This window comes from Amia ocellicauda, chromosome 7 (genome assembly GCF_036373705.1).
Source record: "Amia ocellicauda isolate fAmiCal2 chromosome 7, fAmiCal2.hap1, whole genome shotgun sequence".
Taxonomy (NCBI): Eukaryota; Metazoa; Chordata; class Actinopteri; order Amiiformes; family Amiidae; genus Amia; species Amia ocellicauda.
In genome coordinates this window covers 31,355,889-31,382,461 of record NC_089856.1, presented here as the reverse complement: position 1 = coordinate 31,382,461, position 26,573 = coordinate 31,355,889, and the positions used below count along the sequence as shown (strand labels likewise).

The following is a 26,573-nucleotide window of genomic DNA, read 5'->3' as shown; positions in this document are numbered from 1 at the left end:
TAAATGTCTTAATTTAGAAATAAATAACAGACATACTAAATATGCAAAGAAGTGACTAGAGAGAGGGGGGGAACAAATGAATAAGCCAGTGTTGGGTAAAAGCCAACTAGGAAATGAACCTTCTCTACAATACATTACTGTACATTACATAATGAGGCCTAACAATGTATTATTATTATTATTATTATTATTATTATTATTATTATTATTATTAATACTACTATTATTATTATTATTATTATTATTGTGTTTAACGTGGTGCTTGGGGTAGGCTACTGCACAATTTGAAAAGTGAAAGACACAGCTTCTACAGGTGTGCTTGGCATGAGGAATGTGCATGCTATGTGCAAGATACATCACAGTCATAAATCTGAAGGTGATCCTGAAATTCACGTAAAGCCAGCCAATGAGACTAGAAAAAAACAGAGCATAAAAAGATCTGGGTTTATTACGTATGGCCTGCAGCTGCTTATGATTTTTACAGCTGAAAGGGGACTTTGATAATCCACTTTACTAAACTGCTTTTGTAGCAATGTCACAAGTCATAATGACATGTCGATTTATGAGTGGTGAGTTTATTGGGGTTTAAATTGTGACAAAGCATTGTGAAGGGAAAAGGTTAAGTTATGTGAGGAAAATGGTTTTAATTAAAATAAAATAAAAACGACATAAGGAATTGAAAAATATGTTGCCTTTAAAACCCATCTTTAGAATTTTTTTTTAACTCTCTTTTGCAGATGTTCCTGTTTTTTTAATATACAGTATGCCATTACAATTATGACAACCTAGCACAGTTTCCATCAGTGCATTATGCTGTTCTAGAATAAACGTGGTTTAAAAAAAACAGTAGTTAATAAAGGGAAAATAATACATGCTGCTTCTATGTAACCTTTTGCAGACCACCTGAAAGAAGCTCAGAGAACAGCATTTGAGAAGCTCTGACCTAGGAGATAATTAAGAACGATGTACACATAGAGCAAGGAGGCTAATACACTACTGAGCCCGTGTTATACAATACGTGTAGGTGTTATTGATACAAATACATCAAAAATCGGTCCGTTGCTGCATTTCATTTTGAGAAGGTTAATAAAGGTTAACATACAACAACAGCTTGTGACTGCCTGTGTTCATATAAATGTATATAAAAAGTGAGAAGCAAGTTTAAATATTTTTTTAGAAATAAGATAACTGGTTTGCAGAAGTACATGCCACAAAGCCCTGGAGTGCCTGGCTGATTTAGGAAGTAGCCTGCTCGATTTCCTGAACTGACTCATTATAGTAACCTCCGTGGCAGTATTTATAGAGGTGGGGACAATTTCCAGGAAATACCATTTACTGTAATCACATTAATTAAAAATAGGAGTATCGAGAAGACACCTTGATTTTGCAATTATGTAGAATGTGTAAGATGCATATATAGATATATAAATATATACACCATCAGCCTACATTGATCTACTGCTGGATGAAGGCTCCCCAAGATGTTTCCACTTGCTTCTATCTACAGTTTCTCTTTTCCATGGCAAGCCTGCAAAGTGTATGATTTAATCTTTCGATCTTTTATGTGGTCATCTTCTAGGTCTTTTTTCATCTCGTGGTGTCCATTCAATAATGTCCTTTGTCCATCATTGATATGTTCTTCTTGCAATGTGTCCGGCCCACTGCCATTTTAACATTTTCACTCTTTCAATGATGTTAGTTTGTTTTGTTTCTTGGATCCATTAATGTATTGTTCTCTCTCTTCTTGTTATTCCAAGCAAACATCTTCCCATGCTTCTTGTGTCATCTGTATCATTTTAATACCATAAGTGAGCCACCCGATCCTTGAGATTCTACATGCATCAAAGCGCCTAGTAGAAGAAAGGCAAGTGGGGGCCGCCCCTGTAGCTCCCGGTGACAAAGGCATATGCATTGAGCCTTCACGATATAGCCCCCTATTGTAGGGCATGGAAAAACTACCGCAGGTCCCCGCTAGTGGCATAAAAACGCTGCTTAATCCTATGCCTTCCCGGCCCCCCAGAAACTGGAATTCACTCGCTTCAGCCTTACATCTCGCAGCTTCCAGTTGCTGCACACGGCATGCTGTAGCCCACCTGCTCCGTGCCTCCAGAAGCCGCTATTCACCTGCTTTAGCCTTATTCTCTCAGTTCCATATACGGCGCTGCATTTGTCACCTTTCATTTGATCCCATGGAGACGCAAATCGATAGGCTACATTTTAAACGTGATGTCTTGAAGGAGTGTTTATTTATACATTTGTGTATTTATTTCTGTATGTAGTGTAATTAAGACAACATAATAGAATGAGGACAGGTTCATGTAGCCTGTATTGCGCTCTGTATGGAAACTAGGCTCCCGCCTCCAGAAGCCGCAATACACCTGCTTTAGCCTTACATCTCGGAGCTTCCAGGTGCTGCACACGGCATGCTTTAGCCTACCACCTTTAGCCTTATTCTCTGAGTTCTGTGTGTAACAGCACTGCATTTGTCACCTTTCATTTGATCCCATGGAGAGGCAAATGGATAGGCTACATTTTAAACGTGATGTCTTGAAGGAGCCTTTATTTATACATTTGTATATTTATGTATGTATATGTATTTAAAGACACAATAGGGCATCAATGGTAGAATTTGGAAGGAAAACATGGACGTGCAGAGGGGAGGGCAGCGGCCGTTACTAACCACTGCTGACTCGCCTGAAAATTAATCCACAGTCCCGCACTATAGTCTAACCCCCCCCCCCCCTCGTTTGAGTCTCTGCAGGGCCCTGTTATTGCATGGTCTTGATTATTAAGCATGCCGTGTACAGCAGCTGGAAGCTGGAAGATATAAGGCTGAAGCAAGTGAATGCCAGCTTCTGGGGGGCCAGGAAGACATAGGATAAAGCAGTGTTTTTCTGCCAATAGCGGGGACCCACGGTAGTTGTTCCATAATCTACAATGGGGGGCTATATCATGAAGGCTCAATGCATAAGCCTTTGTCTCTGGGAGCTACAGGGGCGGCCCCCACTCGCTTCGATTGCATAAAACTTTCTTCTACTAGGTGCTTTGATGCATGGAGAATCTTGAGGATCGGGTCAGTGAGCACTGGTAGTATGCATTGATCAAATACTTCTCTCTTCAGGCAGATGAAGGTAGATTTCCTTTCAACAGCGTGCTGTGTCTTCCAGATACACTCAATCCCATTATTACTCTTTTTGATTTCTTACGTAAAATCTCCATCTGATTTGTTGTGCAAGGAAAACATAACTTTAGATTTCCTTGAGTATCTGTTGATCTATTTAAATTGTTTTAGATTACTTCTCGTTTTACTCAAGTTCAATTCAAGTCTTGCTTGCATCTGAGAGTTCTTGAAATTGCAGCTGCAGGTCTTTAGTGTTTTTTGCTAATATGCCGATTATAATTTAAGTATAAGTTTATGTAGAGGTAGCTCTTGCTTTCAATATACTTGGTGTCCCTCATTCACACAGGTGTCTCCATTGTTATGACCACTACCTGTACATATTAGTATATGTACAGGCATATTATTAGTATCAGGGGACAAAATTGGGACTGGCACAAATCCACTGAGTTTCTTCTCATTTAAAAATATAACAAAATAGACACATAGCATAATAATATATCAGACTTAACAGAGTTCTTTGAAATTAGATACTAATGTATAAAGGCTGCAATTACGTGCACTCCACTCAGATCTATTGGGGAAATGTAAGACACCACAATGTTTGACCAACATTGACATGTCTTTAATGGTGATCATCTTAAATGTATAATGGGCTGTTTACAAGAAATCAGTACCATTAGAGATGCCCGGCAGGGGCAGTAAAGACATGTCTCTGCCACTTCCATCTATTGAATGCATTCCCAGGGCTAATTTGTATCCCTCATGGTCAGCAACACAGTTCACTCAACCAATGGAGCAAATTGGATTGTATCTTCATAATTTGTCTTATTTTTAATACCGATATAATAATTCTTCTAAAAAGGCATGACTTGCAAATGGATTGTGCATGTTCTTCTTGTTATGGCTTAAATTGTATATTTGCTATGGCTGCAAAATTCATTGTTACTCCCATGTGACGCTTGTTTTATTCAATGTGACTCAGCCTGCCATATCGTCAATGAAAGAAAAAAAAAAAAAATCTTCAAAATTAACAGATAGAATGTAATTGATCTCGACTAATCTTCTTTAAATAATGTATTATTTTTATTATTATTACTGCTATGAAGGTATCAGAGTTCCTAGATCAGAGTCATAATGCATACAAATATTTCTGGAAACAAATTACTTTCCACTCTGTGCTTCAACAGTGGATCACTTTGTGCATTTCTTCCACAATTACGTGACAGTGAATGGTTATTTAATTACAGTGAGTCATATTTCCATTTTAAGTCAATAATTTTAGTCGAAAACAAACATAAACCAATTAATTAATTTTCTTTACAATCTCACATTTTGAGTCACATTGTAACATCGGGCTGTTCAGACTATTTTGGTCCGGTACCGTTTTAGCCTAATCACTGATACTCACATCATCTGACACTTTAAGCTTTTCAAATGAATAATTGAAGTTTGTTACAGCCTCTTAGGGTTTTGCATTTAGCTCTCCCTATGGGTTAAAGAAGCATATGAGTAAAACTCAAAGAATAACTCAACTTCAAACCACTCACCAGTATTGGGAGTGAAAACTGTGGCTAAGCAGTCAACAGTTTTTCTTCTCCCCAGTTTAAGGGTTTAAGGTGAGAGGTAGAATATGAATTTGAGCCTTTTAGAAGCTTAGAACTGACGTACAGGACAAGACTTTTTCAAAATGATAAGTGGACGTGCAGTGGGAATGTGAGTGACACTTGAGGTTACTGCAAATCAAATTAATCTGGCATTCCATCCTGCACAAATAAATAGCAAAGATTAACTTGAATTCAATGCATTGAGGCTGTTGGAACCAATCCAGGACAGGGAATATGATTCTCATTAAAGCAGAGCTGTTGTTGTCCTCTGGAGTGATTTGTTCCTTTTCCACTGATAAATAAAGTGATTAAAGTCTTGAAAGAGCTGTATCCTGTGTAAATAAAGCTTTGGCTGGCAAGTGGAAAAATCCCAGAGACAGGGAGGGGCCTCGAGACGCGTTGTGAGAGTTAAGCAACACAAACTTTATCTCCAAAGAGCCTGAAACAGGTTATTCACAACAGGTTGCAAGGCAGAGTGCCAGTAAATCCTGGTAAAGCATTAATAAGAGGAAACACAATATCAGTGCATTTAACAAATTACCCCACTAAGAAATAATTAGTTGATTAATCCATGAAGGAGAAAAAAAATCTAATTCAAGTGTTTGAAGTCAACATCTTTTCATTCCTCTACTTAAATTATGGTGTTGAATTAATTATTTACAATCCCAGGGGGAATTAGTCTTCACATATCTAGGATAAAAATCTCCAGGAATGTCAACAAAAGCACCTGGAATCACCTTGTGTTTACAAATGGTTTGAATACCATACAGTAGAGGGTGTCGTGCTTTACATAATATGGAAAACAGCTCTCTTTCCAGTGCCTCAGCACCATGTATAACAGACTTAAATCCCTCAGTTTTCCAAATCACAAATTCCCCTGTTCAGCTAAAGCATCTGACTGGCATGCTGCCCTTGCATTGTCCCTCTTCTGCAAAGTGGCATTGGTGACTTCATTTTAGTTTAAAAGCTGCACAAAATCTGACCTCCTGAATAGCCCTAAGGGAGAGCAGGCAAAATGGCTGAACTTCATAGGTTATAGGAAATTTGATTTTAGTGTATTACAGGCGGTTAATAACCCTCTCCTACCAATTCCCAATTCTATGTAAACTAATGTTCTGAAAGCTGCAGCCCTCAAGTTAAAATCTTATATTCATTTATTTAAATAACTTGCGCATTAGCTCAGGAAGTTTGACATTTATGAATAACAAGCAAAAAGAAGAATGAAATGAAGTTAGTTTGACACAGATCCATTTGATTACACTTTTTTTTTAGGTAATTAACTGTTTAAAAAATAATCTACAATATAAATACAGTATATACTCCAATCCAGCCCGTAGCTAGTTACACATTAAGCATGTAACCACAATTGCAGACACGAGGATCTTCAGTGGGCTTTATAAAAATAAAAAAATAAAAAGACCAATAAAAAGGTAAACTGAATGTTATATAACTAACATACGTCATGTACAATTTCAAGTAAGATATCTAACTGAGAAAGTATTCAGCTCGGTGCATTTTTATTATTAATCAGCCTAAAATCAAAATAAGAGATTTATGTAGTTCAAAGAGAACTATAAAGATTTGCAATATGAAATCTTTACAGAGCTTACAAGATCTATCTGTAAATTAAGGCTGTAAAACATAAACAGATTTTTTAGATTCTCCTGATGGGAAGTGAAAGTATCAAACCGATAATGGCTGTTACACACTGGAGATTGTTAGAGAATACCTTTCCGGGACACCTGGTAACATAGGTATGTCGTTTCATCTCCTTAAACAAAAATGTAGCCTCCTGCAAACTGAATCACTAGGCTCTATTTCTGATCTGGATCAAATGTATTGGTACATTTGATCGGGATCAGTGGTGTAGAGGCTACATTGCCATTTGAGGCCAACATTGCATTTCAGACCTTTGCCCCTGCAGTTTATCACAAAGGGTTAAGAGCAGATACCTTGCTAAGTGGCACTGGTCTGATGTTTTCAATTATTTTAGATACATTAAAATTGCAGACAGTAAGATCAACTTGCAGCAAATTGTGTGAAGCATCTAAAATTTCAAAATAATACACCTTTACATTGTTGTCCATCACAAAAAATAAATATTTCAGGAAGATAATTAGTTTCATTTCTCTGTAGCAACTGCAATTAATGTTATAGACAGAACATGCAATGTAGAAATAGATTTACAGGGGGCTCAGAAATCTGGTAACCATTCCTATCTTCATCTGTATCTCTACTTAAACCTCCCAGCAACCTGAGTCCCTCCTTAATTCTTGTCCCAAAGTTAATCATTAATTGTGCCCAGCTTACACACACAAAAAAACTAGATTTTCCATTTACACAAATTCTTCCTGTCTGCAGTTCAGACCTGGAAATTGTGGAAGAGAAGAAGTGAAGTTCCTGAGAAGTGCATGAATGCTTTACTTGTTTCACCACATGTGTTAGCCCAGTCCGTCCGATAGTTACGGCCTTTGTGTTGGGTCTTATTCAAATCTACCAGCACGCTACATTATTTCACAAGATGAACAAAGAGTCGGCCTCTCTTCTTTTTCATCCACCATCAAAGAGATCCCAAGGCTGCAGGCACAAAAAAACCTTGAGTATAATTTATCTTTTAACTCTATGAAATATGCCAAAATAGTGCTATTTAATTAATACAATTTTTTAATGTAAAGATAAAGTTTAAGTCATTTCTAATCAGTTGCCTTTTTAGGCTTGAAAACCACAGTGTAACTATGGAAACCTATATCTAATAGTGCTGCTATCAGCCAATTAGAGAGAAAAAAAAAAAAAAAAAAAAACTTGTATTACTGCAACAAATTCCTAATAATAATCTTTAAAAAGTAAGTTACTGATAAAAAATAATAATACTTAAGAGCAGACTAATAGCATTAGTTTGGTGGTAGCTTCTGCTATATAACTTTGGACAAGGGAAACTATCATATAGGGCTATTTTAAAGTTTAATGTTTTCTGAAAAAGAAAAAGAAAACCCTCTCAGGCCAATGGTTTTAACCCACAACCCCCCCATCCGACCCATTGTTGCTTGGAAATCAGTCTAGATTAACTTGCATCATAATTAAGATAATAACTGACTGTGTTATTATAATATCTCTATTTGGTACATTGTGTACTATGACATAGAGATGCTAAGATAACATTTATTTACTGTTAAACAGTCTTCACAAAGTGAAAGAACACAACATACTTTGCAAGAAAACATCAGAACAAGTGTGTACTAAATCAAGCTGTGAAACATTGTGTGTAGTTCAAAAGACTAAAATATAAGTAGGTTTCAAAACCTTGTCATACAGTAAACATTGATCATGCAAATCCACCTCAATCCATCTCATCTTCTACAAAAATAATGGCATTATTTTTCCATGGTTTGTTCTTTGTTGTAAAGTTGTTATTTTTTAGCACTACTTGCCTTAAAATCCTAAGCAGTTGCAGATGAGAACACTTGCAAAGCATGAGAACTAAGTGTTAAAACAGGATGGGACAACTTTGGCCCCGTCATTAATAGCTTTATCCCAGTTTAATGAGAAGAAGGCAAAAGTGGCTACCAAGTACGGTTAAAGGGACAAGACTTCTATACCATGTGAAAATGATTAAAAAAATAAAAAATAAAAAAATAAATGGAGAAAAAAAACCTCTCTCTTTTGTATTTATATAATTGCACCACAGATATATTTTTTTGATGATAAAACAAGGATTGCAATTTTTATTTTTAGCTGGTTATTAGAATAAGTGTTACTGCTTCTAACTATGGTTGTGTGAACAGCTCCCCCCCCACCGCCACACTGCAGCTCAGTTCAGCAGCCTATTTTCAGTCTATGACTATTGGATATTATATGGGCCTGCCATGCTCAAAGCATCTGGCAGTTCCATCAGAGCAGCAACCTCTGGTGCTCTGAACATTCAAGTGTGCAGTGACAGAATGTGCTCTCCAGAGCTGCCAATGAATGTGACCATTATGTGAACTCTGAAACATGGACAGAGGCCAGGACTTTACAGCTGATGTGGCTTAATTCCTTATGGACGGGACTCCAATAATGGCAAACACACTTACTCAAAGCCATTTGGAAATGCACGCTCTTTCTAGTAAGAGGAAATATAAATATCTATAAATATAAGATGTGTAATACTTATTGGAACGTCTTTAAAATTTTACCTCACACAAAAGTTTCAGGGACATAGCTTACTACAATGCTTCATGTGCGGGCCTCTCTTTAGCACCTCCATCTTTTCTTTGCTCACACTATTGATAAAGCACAAGTTTAAACAAATTAAAAGTAAATAAATTATGCTATGAAATGACTGTCAGCTTCTCAAAAATAGAAAAAAAAAAAAAAGATTTCTGGGATTTGTAACTCGCATTTGCAGACTTTCTTTTTTACATTAATGAAACTGAGCATTACAAAGATGCATCATTCCTCCTGTTTCGGCTAAAACCCTAAAACCCCAGACCGTAAGCCTCTCAAAAGGATTAATGTTCTTAACTTGTAAATATCTAGTTGAACAAAACTCAGTCCTGGGAATTATTGATGTTCTTCCATCAAATTTCAAATCATTTCTTTATGCAGCAAAAAAAAAGTTCAACAGCCGCTTTAAGCGAATGCAACAGATGCCTCGGGCAATTAATGCAACCCTTCATGAAAGGTTGTTGAACTTGGCTAATGACTAATCTTACCTCCAGCACCGGAGTGTGCCGCTTCTCCTAGCTGCTTATAGGGATTGAACTTTGGCTTGGGGGCAACAACAGGCGCAAATTTCTTTGGCGCCTGCTGCTGGGACACAGAGATGCTGGGGATACCAAAGCCGGGAGTGGTTTCCATCCTTGCGGTCACGTGCCCATATTCTTCACCGTCATTCTTTGGTTGATTCCACATGGTTCTGGCGGACAAAAAAAGGGAAAGTTAGCCTTCTGGACACATCACAACTTGATCAGATAGTGACTTTTCATGAATTTCTTCCTGGCCACAAAGGTTTGTTTGTTTTTTCATTTTGTTCATTTTTTGTAATAAAGGCACATCTTTGAGAACAAGAAGTTAGAACTGTACAGAGATTTTTTTTAAGTTTCACTCTCATACTCTTCTCAGCAAAACCACAAAATTGTCTTACTTGCCAATTATATAGTAACATTTTGTGTTTCTGTAGAAGAGTTGCCATTCCTGGGTAAAATGGGTGAACAAAATTTTGTTAAAAGTTATGAATAGAACAGTAACTCAAACTAAAAAGTACAAATTAAATCTGTTATCAAGAGCTAAGATTTCACAGCAGACGTCTTGTGTGTTAAGCATTAAGGATATTTGCACTCCATTAAACAGTTCTCTGCTACATCTTAATTCAGAATAGCATCTTCAAGAGTTTGGGAAATGTAAATACATTTTCCACAGGTGGATTGGTTTTATTTTTTCCCACATACAAAAACTTATTTTCATTAGTGTCTGCAGACTTTCAATGTTTCTGTGCAGAATGCAACAGTGTGTTTATATAGCTATACACACTTTTAATATGAAGAAATATCAAAGTCTGTCTACATTTAATTTGTTTGTTGGCTTTTCGGGGATATCAATCAAGCCTTGTTATTCTCCTTCTCTTTTATATAGGCAAGACATTCAGAAGATGCCATATATGACACAAGCAGCACAAAACAATTTATGGCAAACATTGTGTCACATGTTGGATTAATATGACACTTTAATTGCAGTGCTGCATGACAAGGGACCATACCACTCAGATCATGCTAGTATTACGCAGGCTACACAGATTATTTTTAAATTCAAAGATACTAATTTGTATATAAACAGGATATGTTGAAAAACAGGCTAACCAGACCAGGACTGTAGAGTCATTGTTCAGATGTCAAGATATTTTTCACACTATCCAAGCCCCATGTTACTTTTGCTACACTCTTCTTACAAATAATATCAGAACTGGAACATATTCCTGCATTTCAGCGAATATAGCTCGATTTGGATGAGTTTAGAGTAGAGTTTAACATCTCCATCCATAAGAACCCAACTAGAACCTTCTTTGCGCCCCCTTGGGACAGTATACCCCAGGTATTCATGCAACACCCATCTGTCAACCTTTTGGTTAGACCCCGTTCACACTTGCTCATATGTGAACGCGTCGGCCCTGGGCCGGGTGGAAAGCATCAGCGTGTGACGCAACTCAAGCCCCACCCCCAGAGACGCCGTTTCGTCCAGCAGAATAAACACAGAGTAAACACAGAGTAAACACAGAGTAAACAGAGTAAACACAGAGTAAACACAGAGTAAACACAGAGTAAACACAGAGTAAACAGAATAAACACAGAATAAACAGAGTAAACAGAATAAACAAAGAGTAAACACAGTAAACACAGAGTAAACAGAGAATAAACACAGAGTAAAACACAGAATAAACAGAGTAAACACAGAGTAAACACAGAATAAACACAGAATAAACACAGAGTAAACACAGAGTAAACAGAGTAAACAGAGTAAACACAGAGTAAACAGAGAATAAACACAGAGTAAACAGAATAAACAGAGTAAACACAGAGTAAACACAGAATAAACACAGAGTAAACAGAGTAAACACAGAATAAACATAGTAAACACAGAGTAAACAGAGAATAAACATAGTAAACACAGAGTAAACACAGAGTAAACAGAGTAAACACAGAATAAACATAGTAAACACAGAGTAAACAGAGAATAAACACAGAGTAAACACATAATAAACACAGAGTAAACACAGAATAAACAGAGTAAACACAGAGTAAACACAGAATAAACACAGAGTAAACAGAGTAAACAGAGAATAAACACAGAGTAAAACACAGAATAAACAGAGTAAACACAGAGTAAACACAGAGTAAACAGAAAAAACAGTAAACACAGAGTAAACACAGAATAAACACAGAATAAACACAGAGTAAACACAGAGTAAACACAGAGTAAACAGAGTAAACACAGAGTAAACAGAGAATAAACACAGAGTAAACAGAATAAACAGAGTAAACACAGAGTAAACACAGAATAAACACAGAGTAAACAGAGTAAACACAGAATAAACATAGTAAACACAGAGTAAACAGAGTAAACAGAGAATAAACATAGTAAACACAGAGTAAACACAGAGTAAACAGAGTAAACACAGAATAAACATAGTAAACACAGAGTAAACAGAGAATAAACACAGAGTAAACACATAATAAACACAGAGTAAACACAGAATAAACAGAGTAAACACAGAATAAACACAGAATAAACACAGAGTAAACAGAGAATAAACACAGAGTAAACACAGAGTAAACACAGAATAAACACAGAGTAAACAGAGTAAACAGAGAATAAACACAGAGTAAACACAGAGTAAACACAGAATAAACACAGAGTAAACACAGAGTAAACACGGGCACCGAAACAGCTGCACCGCTGCAGGACACAGTACTGTCTCTGTATTGTTTGAATGTCATATCGATCTATAGCCTTAAATGTACTGATACATTTCACTAGCTCACATCTTTATATGTATTATAAAAGTCTAGGCTAAGTAATGAGTTATAATGATGTAAACAGTTCAAACTACTCGGTCGATTAAAATAAAAGTGTGTGTAGCTGGTAAACTTGCTATTGTGTTTTTTTCTTGTACTAAGTATGATTGAAGTCTGGAATTTAACAGCATGCATTTTACAAGAGAAAATTGCCTTGTGAAATTGTGAACGGGACCAGGTAACGGTAAAACTATATAAATTTAACCGAAGCAGGTTTCCATTCAAATCAATGCATTTTAAAACGAGACCAGCTGTTTACAATCCAATCCGAAATGCAGTTATATTGAGCTGAGCAGGACAATCACAAATGCCGGCGTTAGAGGTAAAACTGGGACGATGCAGAAGTGAAAGCGCGGTTTACAATCACAGAGGCTGCTTTTAATGCACACGATTGCTTGTGATTTAATGCAGATGTGCTAATAAAGGTGCTCCGCTTTCGGGTGAATTGTAACAGCACTTTTAAACGTGCAGAACCGAAGATAGACATTTGAAAAGGGAAATATATGAATTCGATTCCCATTGAACCAGCACATTTTTAATTATTTTACAAAGCTTCGGCTACAAAGGGTTAATATTACTTTCAAATAAAATATAGAACCGAACAATAGCCAATCGATATTAATAAGTTGTGATTATAAATACAGCGCATACACCTGTAATCAGACAATGTCCTGCATCACTGGTTTGTTTGAGCAGATTTGTTTAATTCCCGGCATGCATTTCTTTTAGGGCGCCTTTTCGCCCGCATTTGAGGACGCACTGAGGCTCCTAAAACTGCAAGAGTGAATGGGGTCTCTAAAAAAAGCCGGATTACATTTGAGGCAGCCCAGGGCCGTCCTATAAGTGTGAACGGGGTCTTAGAGGGGTAAAATCGGTGGGTGTTGGGGATCTGTTCAGTGGGCTCATGACATAATACTTAATTTGACAAGATGCATATAAATACAGTTGAATCATTAGCCAATAAGGCTTTACTGTCACAAAATAGGTCATTCTCGCCCTTACTCTGAGGAATGACTTATTGGAACAAATCCCCAAGCAACACTTAATCAAATTGGCCATGAAGATGTAACTGCATGATCTTGTCCCAAATATCAAACTGTAATACACGTGACAAACATTTAAATGGTACCATCAAATGAAGTGGAAGTATCACATTCTTTAATTATAATATTTGTGCAGAACTGAAGTATTACTATTGGCATATCCTTATATTTTGCAAGTAACACTGCAAAAATATAAAGCATTATAAGGAGCAGTTTTAAACCCTATTATTTTAGAAAAGCATGTTCCAAATTTACATGCAATTAACTAAAGTATTTTCAACAATTGGTATGGCTTTTGTAATGTACGAGCTGTAACATGAATTCAAAGCAAAAAAAAAATAGGTATCATTACTGGGTGAATAACAACCACTTGAATTAAAACTGAAAACACTAAAACAAAAACAGTGCACTAGTATAGAACATTCTTCAGTTACACATACAGATTATAATGACATAAGATTGATTAAAAACATAATAATAAAGAAACATGTTTTTAAAATGCAGCCGTAATAGAGACAAAAATATTCCACATAGAAGCAGTGGAAAAGTAATAAATAATCAAGATTTTCCTCAGCTGAATATCATGTGCATTTCCTATTTCAGAAAATAAAATCAGTCTGTTTTGTATCTGTAACATAAATCTATGGATATAACTGAAATAAGCTGAAAAAAGGGCATGACTATTTTGGGGGGGGTTAATCTGCAACTACTTATTTTCTTTTATGACAAACTGACATTTTTACCCCGTGCACGAATGACACATATCATTACACATCAGACTCAATGTTCCTGCAAACGCTCAATAAATAATAACTAGCTTCTCAATCTGTAGCAATCATGTGGCTAGAGAGCAGGAGCCTTGGAAAATACTACAAAATGGTCTTAAGGCTCAAGGCTGTGAATGTACTGCACATTTATATAAAATAAAAAAATAAAAAATCTTCACCGTAAGCACCGTTGTACAGTAATACTTTTAATTTTCCAGGATCCCTACGCAAAGTGAAGCCACTGAGATAGAATATTATGTGTGCTTGTTTAAGGGAACACAATATCCCTGCTGTCACTCTGGAGTGATGTACAATGATGCAGGCTCCTGGAAACTCTGTTGGGCTCATATTGAACTGTGGTAGTTGGAAATGATGTGGGAAAACAAGTTTCAGACTTCTCCTTATAAGGGGCCCAGAACACAAACATTCTGCTTTTAATCAGCACAATTTATAACAGGTACAAAGGAGGCCAAGCAGCAGGCTTCAAAAACCTTTATGAAGGGGTGGAGAAGGAGGAAAAAAAAACTACTGCATATCTAGACCTTAAATGAACTTTGTGCCTTTAAAGCTCCAAATGAGACATTGAGACATGCTCACAAGAGCTGTCTGACCACTATTTCTAGTTTGGAAATAACTATAACACAGTCAGTGTTTGTATGCGTAGCAGGGTTTCCCCAGGGCTACATTAGCACTGCCTGGCCTAACTTATGCGTGAAAGTTGGAAAAAAAGTTCAAACCAATTAAAAAATAAACATATATCAAAACACAAGTGCCCTTGCTCCCCAGCACCCACATCAACTGATCAGAAACAGTCCTCCATGCCTATGTAATTTTAAGGGGGAAACACTGCATACCTGTCCTTGCATTTGCATGTACTGCAGAATGTGACAGCAGGCGAGTCCCTGTATCCAGTGATTTCAATCGAAGAAAAGATATCCCAACAGCTAGTCAAGTCTGTGTTTATGCATCTGAGATTATATAGACATCATGTAATACAACAGTGTAAAAAAGTACAAGGAATAAAATATAAAAAAATAAAAAAATAAAAAAATCCCATTGACATTAGGCCGCCCAAGGGAGTTATCTTTCAAGTTGGAAGCACTGCCCAAGGGGGAGGGGACGGGGAACCATAGTTCTCCGTCCCCTCCCCCTTGGGCAGTGCTTGCTTTTTCAGATAACCGAGGTTGCATTCACAACCTATCGTTCTAATGATTGTGCGCAACATATTATTTGTAGGAAGAATCCTTGTTTCTTACTTTGTTGAGCGCTGCACCCAAATCTACATACTCTGACGTACTATAATAACAAGCTGCAACTGACAACTTTTCGGTTTGCAGTGCTGAATGTTTTTTGTAGTATATAATTAATACTGCTTTGAGGCACTATACACAGTCATGTAGAAAAGGCCATAGCTGTCACTTACAAATATAGCTACAAATGTTCTTTATGTGAAAGGTATTTTAAACACCTTCAGATTTTCAGTTATAAAGAATACGCTTTTAAATTCCATACAGTGTTGTTCAAATATAGTAATGTAATGTAAGTGTGTATGCTTCTATCTTTACAATCAGATTATATCGGTGTATGCAATAATTATGATCATCTCCAAGAAGTCAAACCAGGTTTGTGGAAATTTGACTGATACAGGTGCAAAGTAAACCCTTTGAATTCCACTATGCTCTTTAACTATCCAGACCAAAATCCTACTTAGTTTTCCATCTGTGTGATGTACAGAATCAACAAACATAGATATACTTATTTTCTGAAGTGAGACCCAGTCAGCTTTCCCACCTCAAACCTATTTTTAATATATTTTAATATTGAATATGTAGAGTTATTTATTTCACAGAACGTTCATACAGATGAAACAAAATGTTACTTAATGTCATGTTTCCTCCACAAAGGAAATACAATCCTAGTGTGCATTTAGTTAGTGGCTCATCCAAAGCCCCATTCACACTGAAACAATTGCCTGCAATTTGCCGGCAACGTGTCCGTGTGAATGTAGACGGAATATGATTGCCGGCAAATTCAGCGTCAAGTCCTTGCGTGTCGACGCAGTGCGTTAGCTAACTGACGCAACCAATCAGAATAGGGGCGCATTTTTGCGAAGACAATGACAAGGTTAAGCCACCTTTGAACAAGAGCTTGTGACCGTAATGAGAAACGGACCGGGTTGTTAGAAATGGAGGAGGCTGAAACTAATATTGTTACTGATGAACCAACAGGTTGGCATATGTAATGCTAAGTATTGTCACACATGTCAGAAGTTATGTACCAATAAATCATACAAAATATATTCTCTATACAGGCAAACGTGTTACCCTCTCACACTGGGTTTGTTTCAAATTAAATCGGTTCGGTTCATTTGCTTTGAAACAATGTATCAGTCACTGCGCTGCTGTTCACTTGCCTTGTGTACAAACTGCTCAGTTCGTAACTCTGGGTCGTTTTCGTGATTCAATTCAGGACTCGGATCATATTGCAATAATAAAGTGAGCTCGGTTCCTTTTGTATTAATAAAACACCAGATATTTACATTTTACATGATTAATGCATATAAGAAATGGCAGCATAATGTGTACAATAACAAATACATATTACTGCATTGTATTGTTTACTGTAAATTTCCTACACATGTAAATTGCATTATGCTTTGAACTGTACTGTAATTTTGCACTTTGTATTGCTCTTATTTGTAAGTCGCCCTGGATAAGTGCGTCTGCCAATAAATAAATAAATAATAATAAAGACGGCAATACTGCATGTAGTCTAACACATTTGACTACTAATACTAATAATACATGGGTGCGTTCACGTTGTGCAGAATGTGCGCAGATCTGATCAGCAAAGCAATTCATTTTCATAATCTATGACAACAGTGTGAATAGTGACGCATCCGACTGTCTATTTAAACACACTGTATGCATTATACAGAACACAACAATAGGCTGCTATATTTGTGAATATTATAATCTGCGTTGTGCTGCCGAATGGTGATTGTTTTGCCTGTATAAAAATATACAATAACACAGTAGTGTGACGTCTCCTAAATATCCATTTTACTGCTTCTGCCATATCTTTAAACGGGGAAATGATCGCACTCGTACAGTCCACAGTGTCGGTCTGGGTCTGCTCTCCGGATCCACGGGCTTCTGTAGCGTCTCGTCCCCAGGGCCGCAGTGCTCTTGCCGGCAGTCTGTTTTCTGTGTGAATGTGTCCTTGCCAGCAATTTTCTGGCATTCAAACCCAGTGTGAATGGGGGGCAACGGGAAAAAAACAGGCAAACGTTCCGGCAATTTGCCAGCAATTTTCCGGCATTTGTGTGAATGGGGCTTAATAATTCAATAATTCAAGTATAAATAAATGTATACTAAGTAAATACTCAAAGATTTGTTTTCCCTTTCCCTAGTTCCTAAAATACTGAAACAGATTTCCAGGTTTGTTTATTATTATTTTGTATTACTTTTTAATAGTGCAAATGGCCTAGAATTGACAGAGAACAGGAGTTTACAAAGGTCGAGCAAAGTATTAGAACTCTGAGAATCTGTAGCTCGCAGCTTGAAGGGATTTCATTCAATTCAAACTAATTATACAAATCCTATATTTTGACAGGATATGTTTTTTCTTCTACAACAGAAAGGGAAAGTTACAAAAACTGACAATCAAGAATGTAGTTTATCCCCCTCTCAATCCTCAAGTTCTTACATGGTTTATCAAAAGTTGTGTTGATAATCCCAGCCTTCAAGCACTCACAGAGTATCTAGCATTTTATGAAGTGGTGCATAAAATAACAAGCTTCAAGCAATATTCTTCAGTTCCTCACTCCTCTACTCATCATTTACAGACTAGAAATGGCCAGATATAAAGGCAACGTGGCCTCAGGGTTTTGTAAATAAATGTTGGGACATTTAAAAAATTGGTTATATTTAAGTGGGAGATTTATCGTCCATAATAAGAATATATTATTTTACAGCATAAAAGGAAAAGGAATGACTGAATCCAAACTGTAGACGACAGTATGGAAAGATGTATGCTTGGAATAACAATAAATGTGTGTCATCATTGAAAGAGTGAAATTGTTATAATGGCAATGGGCTGGACACACTTCAAGAAGAACAGATCGATAATGGAGAAAGGAATATATCAAATGGATCACAAGAGATGAAAAAAGACCTAAAAGATGACCCCATTTAAAGATGGGTCCTGTATATTGTGATGCATTGGCGGGCGGCGCTGTGAGAGACCGCACCGTGAGGTTCTGGCACTCCCCAGACCCAGATGGGGGTGATCTATACACTGCGGCTCGATCACTGGCTCCCCTCCTCAATAAAACAGGGCAGGAGGAGAGCCTGGGAGTTGGAGGGGAGTGTTAGTGAGTACTGAGCTGGAAGAGTATTGAAGATGATGGATTACGGTAACGGGACTTTTTATGACCACAGATTGATTACGAATTACGGACTGGATTGTTTGCCAGTGTTTGTCTTATTTGTGGCTATTGTTAGTTATCTCTGTAGATTAGGGATCTGTTTCTTGTATTTAGTTTAGGCTTATGGGAATGGCAATACTGCATTTAATTTTGGAAAGACATAAGAAAAGACTGAATTTATCACAGTACCTGTGCAATTCAGCAAACATGAATGACCTGAGTGTATAACTCCTACTGCTGTTCACCCCTTAAAGTAAACAAATGAATTAGTCTTGATAGGGCTGGACTGGTAATGTATTCCACATGCTCTCTGCTTAAAATAATCTTTCTAGAATTGGCTGTTCAGATTGCCAATCATTTTAAAATGCAAATCTGTCGTCTGGATGTGGTGTCCAGTTGGATCCATTTAAACCCTAATTCTTCTGTAAGTCAGTGATGTACCCGATAGAAAAGTAATTTCCATTTGTTTAATTCAACAAATCCATAACACAAAAACCCTTTGATTTGTGCTCCCCATTGTCCTGAAGTCGAAAGGCAATTAATTGGGCCATTTGTCAGAAGAGCTGAAAACTGAAAGGAGGTGAGGGGTTGACTAAAAGTCTGAACGATGGGTCTCATAGAAAATGCCAGCTTCCCCTAACTGTTTGAGACGTCTGCTTATGTTTAAGCCGTGCCGACATTGCTGCCTCTGCCCAGGTTGTTTTCTGCAAATGACATATCACCCATTATCACAGACAATTACACTGAGGCCTGACAGCCCTGCGCTAGTTTCTCTTGCTCAACTTCGGCCCAAGCTAATAAAAGAGCATCTGGGTTTTATCAAACAGTCAGCAAGATAAGCCGCTGCTCGTTCATGGTCAAACAATGAAGTGAATTCACTACACAGCCGAATCAGCAGACACAACATTTTCATAACCAACACGAAACATTAACTATTTCCTTCCATGGAATCACCATGGATCCTAATCAACAAAAGTAATAGGGGTAAGATTCAAAACTGGCCAAGAGATTAATGTAATAACAGTAAGAGATGCCTCTCATGTAAAATAAGATGCTATTATAAATTAATTAAAAAGTAGTAGTAGTTGCATTAGCATTCGGCACCAATAAAAGGTCAATGCAGTGAAATGCCCCTAAAAACACATGTATATTTTTAATGTATTAAAACCAAGATTTATCCAACCGCCTGCATGCTACTGAATATGACTCTGATTTTGTATGCTTGTCTTTATTGTAATAAAGTCCTAAACTAACCGTATATAGGTTACCCATTGATATTTGAAAGCAATTCAATCCCCTGCCAAGAACATCGAAAGCACTGCCCGCGTGCTGGGAGCCGTCCAAGGACACAGAATATGTACCCTGGTGGAATGCAAATAGAGTACTGAGGCTGCAAACCTTAGTACAGATTATGGTAAGGATAAGGGAAAAAATACACCTAGCCCTGCACAAGCGAAGCTGCTGTTTGTCAAGGACAGCAGAGACATGGTTACTGGCTCATTGAAAGATTATATGCAAATGGAAGGTGATTATTGGTGTTCTACAAGGGCTGCATTGCCACATCTTGTGAAATTTCTTGTGATTGCAACCTGAGAGCTGATCTCACTGTAGCACAAGGAATTTTTCATTTTTGTTTAAACACTTTAATGCACTGTACCACTTGAAACACACAGTCAGGTGTGGGCTGAAGGAAGAGGAAGTTTTGATTAACTGTACTATTTAAGAAGAGTGGCCATCAAAATAGCCTATGTATTTATTTGAATAAAGTCATGAGAGGAATATAAAGGAAAAAGGATGATACATACTGCATATAAATTATTACAGCTTGATATCAGCAAATGATGACTTCACAGCTATTATGTGTTCAAGCACACAGATTCAATAGCGGAAGAGGAAGGCTATAAAATAAGAAAACAACATTCGATAACTGCAGACAGAGTATTTTGAGCGAGTGCGCTTTCAGGCATTCCCACACAGATTTGCCAATGTGGCTCCGAGTCAAGAGTTGCACCCCCTGCTGTGGAAGGTATGAGGTAAATAAGTAACCTAGCAAAGTCTCTGAAAGGGCTGGGGTGATTTAGCTTATTGGCAAGCAGGAAAGGGGGTTGTTGTTTTTGTTTTTCAGGCTGACAGCAGTCAGTGCTGGAGTGAATTTGCAAACCCCATGCTTGTTTCCTAAAGGGAGTTGCCGTCGTCCATAAATGCAAGTAATAAACTCTCTGCAAAAACGTCTGAATGTAATGCAGCCACTCTAAAACAAAACCAGATGGACATATACAACACCTAAATCTCTATCTCTAAGATCTTGGAATAGAGTATGTTTAAAAAGCTAGGTCAATATGAAACCATAATGATACCAAAAGTATGTGTAATAAACCGGTACATCACATATATCACGTTTATATCACGTATATAACAGGATTCCTTCTATGACCCTTCTTGAAATGATTTACTAGTGTATCTCAGTACTTCACAAGGATGTAAGTAAATCTCTTTGGAAAAGGTAGAATATGTGCATGTTAGCCTAAGAGTAAGATGTATAAAAGGGGACTTCCTTTTTTCTTTTTTGGTCTGGTACAATTGGTTTCCATTTTGGTAATTTCAACACAGAATTATCACATAAGCCAAAGGCACTGGAGTACTTTAGAGCGAGCAAATGTAATTACAGCAATTTAGGTAATTAATAATTAAAGTCTGGGCACTTTATTAGGAATAATTGGTCAGTAAATTAAGTTCCCACCCCCCACTTTCCTTCCAAATAATGAATCAAATCCTTTATTTCACTAGAGACGGCAATCTCAAAAATACATGCTCTTGTATAGCGGTTAACTGTAGGGAGACTAAATGTGAAACTGTTTAGAATAGCTAGGTCAAGATTAGGGGGAAATTAAGTTTTAGCCTAATTGAGACATACAGGTACCCAGACCTCACACCTGTAAACAGAAGTGCACACATGTGCAACCAGGCACAACATTGAGAGGAACATTTTTTTTTTTGTTCCAGATATTTTTTTAAGTCACACACAAGAAAAATAAAATGAAATTAAAAATTTAAAAATAAATTCTTACATGACGGAAAAAGATAGATGTATCAAAAAATATTGTAGGTTAAGTAGGTGTCTTAATATATTCAACAATCATTATAATTTTCAAATATTCAATCCAACATCTTAAAAGTAATGCTGAATGGCCCAGTAAACTTGCAGGGCTAATTTGACACTTTTAAAACAGACACATACCATGGTTTTCTGTTGTTTATACCATGGTCTACTAGAGCTCTCCATGTTTTAGACTTTTCAATGTGCTTTCACACACTTTGCTATCATTTTATCATGGTCCACAACAATAAATCTTTTGGTTTACAATTATGACCATACCAATTAGTATCATATGAAACGCAGCCATTTATGGGCAGAAGGAAAGAAACTTCTAATTGTACACATTTATATTTTTCTATTTCGGAAGCAGACGGCAAAACCATAACAGAAGTCCCAAAAGTGTATTTGTTTATTTAGTATGTGATGTGATGGTTGTAATGGTTACTCTGTTCAACATGAGGATCGCCGAACATACAAGAGTCAAAACTTGGTAAATCAAAAGAAAACCACAATCACTGGTATATGAAGCTTCACTTGCTGCTGAAACACTGAGTTGTTCATCACAAATGTTTTGATAAATGCAGTTTCTGGCTTTATGAATGGTCAGAGGGAAAGTATTAAGGGAAAGTCTAATATTATAATGCACACTTGCTTTTTAACAGTATATATTCTACATGTGATATGTTAAGTAGGTACATCTCACATCGTCTATGGCACATCACCACCACCCAAAAACAACCATCTCACTGGCGTCAAATATAGGTTTATTTTCCATACAAAGTTCCAGATAATTTCCTTAAAGCTTCATTACTTCTGCTGTTTTGTCTACCTTTGTGTTATTTCCCCATTGTCTTAGTATGGATTGTTAAGGTGCTACTCAATACAGTTTTTGCAAGTTAGTTGGTCTGAATCTATACAGATGTGTGCTGAATCAAGGCCAAGAAGCATTCTCCAGTGAAGAAGCTATTAAACAAGTTCGAAAACTTTTTTTGTTTGTTTGTTTTATTTCCTGAAATATTTTTAGTTCTCAAAGCTAAGAAAGCACTTTTTGTATTTAAAGGAAGTGAAATATCCCTACAATACATAAATCAAGAGTCTCTCAAGTACAAGTATGAACTCCAACCATCTGAAACTTCATTAAAAGTTTCTAATTTTACACAAGGATCTTTATTAGCAGTTCATTTGTGTATTAAACTATACTTATAAATTACTGAATTATAAGCTTCAGTCATTATATTACATAATTATGTTTGGAATAATAAAGAAAATAATTTTCCATCAATTAAAAATAAATGAATCAATTGTTAAGAGCAGGTTTTTTTTTTTAACACTTCAGCTTTCTAATATGCTTTCTTAAAGAGTTAATGTTGTTTTCTTCCTCAAAAGGGTGACACTCTGTTTACTACTATGTGTATGTAGAGTAAAGATTAATTCACCCTGCCAAGCGAATCGGTTTGTCATTGTATGATTATACTCCCATCATGCCTCTTTGACAACTACTGCATGAGCAATGACAAAGGTAGGAAAAACGCAACACGGAGGAAGGTGAAAAGAATTTGATTCACCCATCATACTCAGTCCAACCTGTACGAACAGTCGCAACAAGCAGTTCATCTTGATAACACCATATTACTTCCTCTCAAGGGCAGAGGTTAGAATGATCTGTAACGGTGTTGTGCCAATGCACTATCATGAATCAATCAACTGCACTTGTTTAAACACAAACAAACTAAGGACAGGTAATTGACCAAGCCTTTTGCCTTCATCACCTTCAAATATGGAACCTCTTTAGTTACTTCTGGGAGGCCTCGGAGGACCTGACCTTATTTATTTAAAGGACAGAGGAATTCTTTTTTGAAACCATTCTTCCCCCCCCACTACCAGACAAAAAAAATATATATATGACAAAGCAGATGGTGAAGAATGAGCAAGCCAAAGAAGCAAACCTTCCCTGGATTACTATCAATAGCATAACACCCTGAAGCTTGCCAGGAGAACCTTGTGGCTGGGTTCAGAGCAAATCCCTTAAGTGAAGAAATTTCTAAAGTAAGCAGAGGAACAAAAGTTTATAATCCTTTGCTTGCTCTCCTGAATTGAAAGTTTGGTGCAGAAAGGCTTGATGTTCATATGTTACGTGACGCACTGCACTGAGGCTCAATGATGCAAAGAAAACATCTTTAAAAATTAAAGCAGCCCATCTGTCACACCCAGTCTCTATGGCATTACTTTACACAGTGGATTCAAAAAGGCTGATCGGGCTAATGCAGTATTACACAGTACAAACTCTAATTGCCGTATTTAGCCGACACACATATTTCTTGGAAATTATGAACAGTACACACAATATAACGGTATCGTCCTGATGTGATCGGGGCATATAATGAACAGTTGGCATGTTCTTATTAAAAATGTATCTCCAACAATACATTATGGTCATGGAATGCATATACATGTTTTAGGTAAATATTATTTTAAGCACAATCATGATTTGAGACTTTGAGACAAATTGAGTGAATTTATTGGAAAACCAAAAAATTGGCAACCATCAATGCAAATCTTTCTGTAAGTGAATGTAAGGGTCCTACTCCAGTAACACCCACTCCCATAATTACTGAAACAAAGTAACCATTTCTTGTGGAGTAATAGAAACACCATCATTTCACTTCACAGACAAATGATCTAGAGTGTTGTTACCCTGTTCTGGTAAAGGGAAATAAATAACTGAGCGGAATTTATTTTGTTCTTTAACATAAGAGTGCATGGCCCATATTCATTAAAAATAATTATGTCTTTTATCGTGCAGGTAATCATGTTTACTGTCGGATTTATTGAGTCATTCATAAAAGCCATTTACTGTCAAAAAGCATAATTCATTACAACATCAAAATAGCATTCCACTAGGAAGCTGTTGTTTCACACACAAATCACCTTCCTCTGTGATTTATTTCTTCTAATTCATTTGCACTTTAATTAGAATCACCTGCATCGTCAATGGACCAAATATCATGTATGGCTCTATGAATTTTAGCCAAGAGTGAATCATTAAAATAAAATAAAAAAAATGTATTTTTAATTATCTGCTAACTTAAGTCATCCATTTCTCTCTTCTGTTCTGTCAAAATGCACAGGAGAAAATTAAAGGTTGCCTGGTAATACTTGATAACACAATCTGTTTTGTTGCCTCTTCTTTGCACTATTTTTGTTAAAATGGCAGGCTATGGTGTGCTTGTGCGATTTAGAAACTGGAAAAAAATATGAAAACACAGATGCGCACTTAGGGAGCTAAGCTTTAATCAATCCGAGGTAATTATCTATCTCCTGAGATCAACAACTAGAGAAAACAAACAAACAAAAAAACATGTTGTTTTCTCCTGACAGAGCTCGGAATTTTTTCTTGGATAACTAGCAACTCTTGTAGCTCTGGGACAGGAGCGTGTCCAGTCTCCTGGGTACCAACTTAATCACACATTAAAGTAAAATCTGATCCTTCTTCATAATCCAACCACCTCTGCATGTGTCCATCTTATTGCCTGCATTTTTCTTAGTTCCTGTTCTCCTTGTCAGGAATGTATACTCATAAATCTTTATCAATATTTTCTAAATTCATTTTACCATTATAAAACCATTCCATACCACAACATGAACTGGAAACAAGCAAGCGAACAAGATACGAAGACAGCACTGTGTTACGCAAAGCATAATAATCAGAAGAGAATGTCTAAAGCTCAATGCAAAAACATTTGCTTCATTATCCCTGCAGAAAGAGAGCCACCCAGTTGGGTGCTGGGAAGTGGAGTCAAACTATTATTTGACAGTTTTTTTAAATTGATAGTAAAGTAGTAAATTAAGATCTTAAACTCAAATACCATCTATTTTTTAAGCATAACAACAGCTGAAAATGGTGTCCACCTACTAAATAATATTTTGATTATTATTTATGTGTTTGTGTGTCTGTGCAGTTGAAATATTCCTTTGCACTGGAAAAACAGTGCACACATTCTTGGAAAATGAGTCCTGGATATACAACAAAAAAAGTAATGAATTAATATATTTAATTAATTAATAGATGATATACCACAGTCTGGATTTCTTTGAAGTGCTCATAGGATTAATGTTGTCTATTAATTTTTCCAAATAGTTGCTTTGGTAAACTCTCAACTTGGTGGACAAACGGACAAAAATGTTGGGAGGCAGCCGCAAAATTAAAGGCAACTGATCCACAGCTCTGTCTGAGAGCCCTCCAGCCTCAATTACCTTGGGGAAAGTAAATGGTCTTGACTGCCTGTGACGGCAAAATGCATAAAAAGGTGAAGTATCAGCTAATACTGTAAGCACAGACATTGGAAATACATTTTCCAGTAAAACTGGATTTGAGGAAAGGCAATGGCCATTTTAAATAAATTACCAAAGAGAAGTTCAGCTGAGAGCTTGGTAACCTGTGGTGATATCCATGACGTTTCAGATTCTTTGCTTTCATGTATCATTGGTTTTCAAAAAAGTAAAGAATAAAAACATTATCTAATTGACACATTTAAAGTTAATTGAATTTGACACAATGTTATAACAATGTAATAAATCAAGCAGGCAAATATATCATGTCAAATATATGTCATTGTTTCTTGTGCAATTGTTATGTAATGTGACTGTGAGGAGCACACGTGTAGTGTTTGAGGCAATGGTTGCATGTCTCTACTGTGGGTGGATGGGTCAGACGGGGAGTCCAGACAAGATGGGTAGTTTTCTCAGCTGTCGGCTGCGCATTCTCACCAGATGTCACGAGGGCAGAGTTTGAAACAGATAAATGGGAAGCACAGACTGAGGGGGCTAGGACTGTTTAGGGACTGCTGCTGAAAGAGCCAGCATTGCTGCTTGTTGCTTACATTTCTAGCAACATGACATTCACCACCCAGATAAAGGCCTAGAACTCACAAGTAGTAGTTTTCAAATATAAATTATAATTATTTT

At 36.8% G+C, this 26,573-nt stretch overlaps 1 protein-coding gene across 5 annotated transcripts in view; it reads right to left on the bottom strand.

Moving 5' to 3' along the window:
* Positions 1–26,573, bottom strand: part of lpp (LIM domain containing preferred translocation partner in lipoma) — a 184,082-nt gene that overhangs the window by 110,960 nt on the left and 46,549 nt on the right. For all 5 annotated transcript variants that reach the window (XM_066709184.1, XM_066709182.1, XM_066709183.1 and 2 more), the window contains one exon: positions 9,417–9,619. In XM_066709184.1, the coding sequence (XP_066565281.1) occupies positions 9,417–9,615 (199 nt within the window). In that variant the 5' untranslated portion in view covers positions 9,616–9,619. The remainder of the gene's footprint in view (positions 1–9,416; positions 9,620–26,573) is intronic.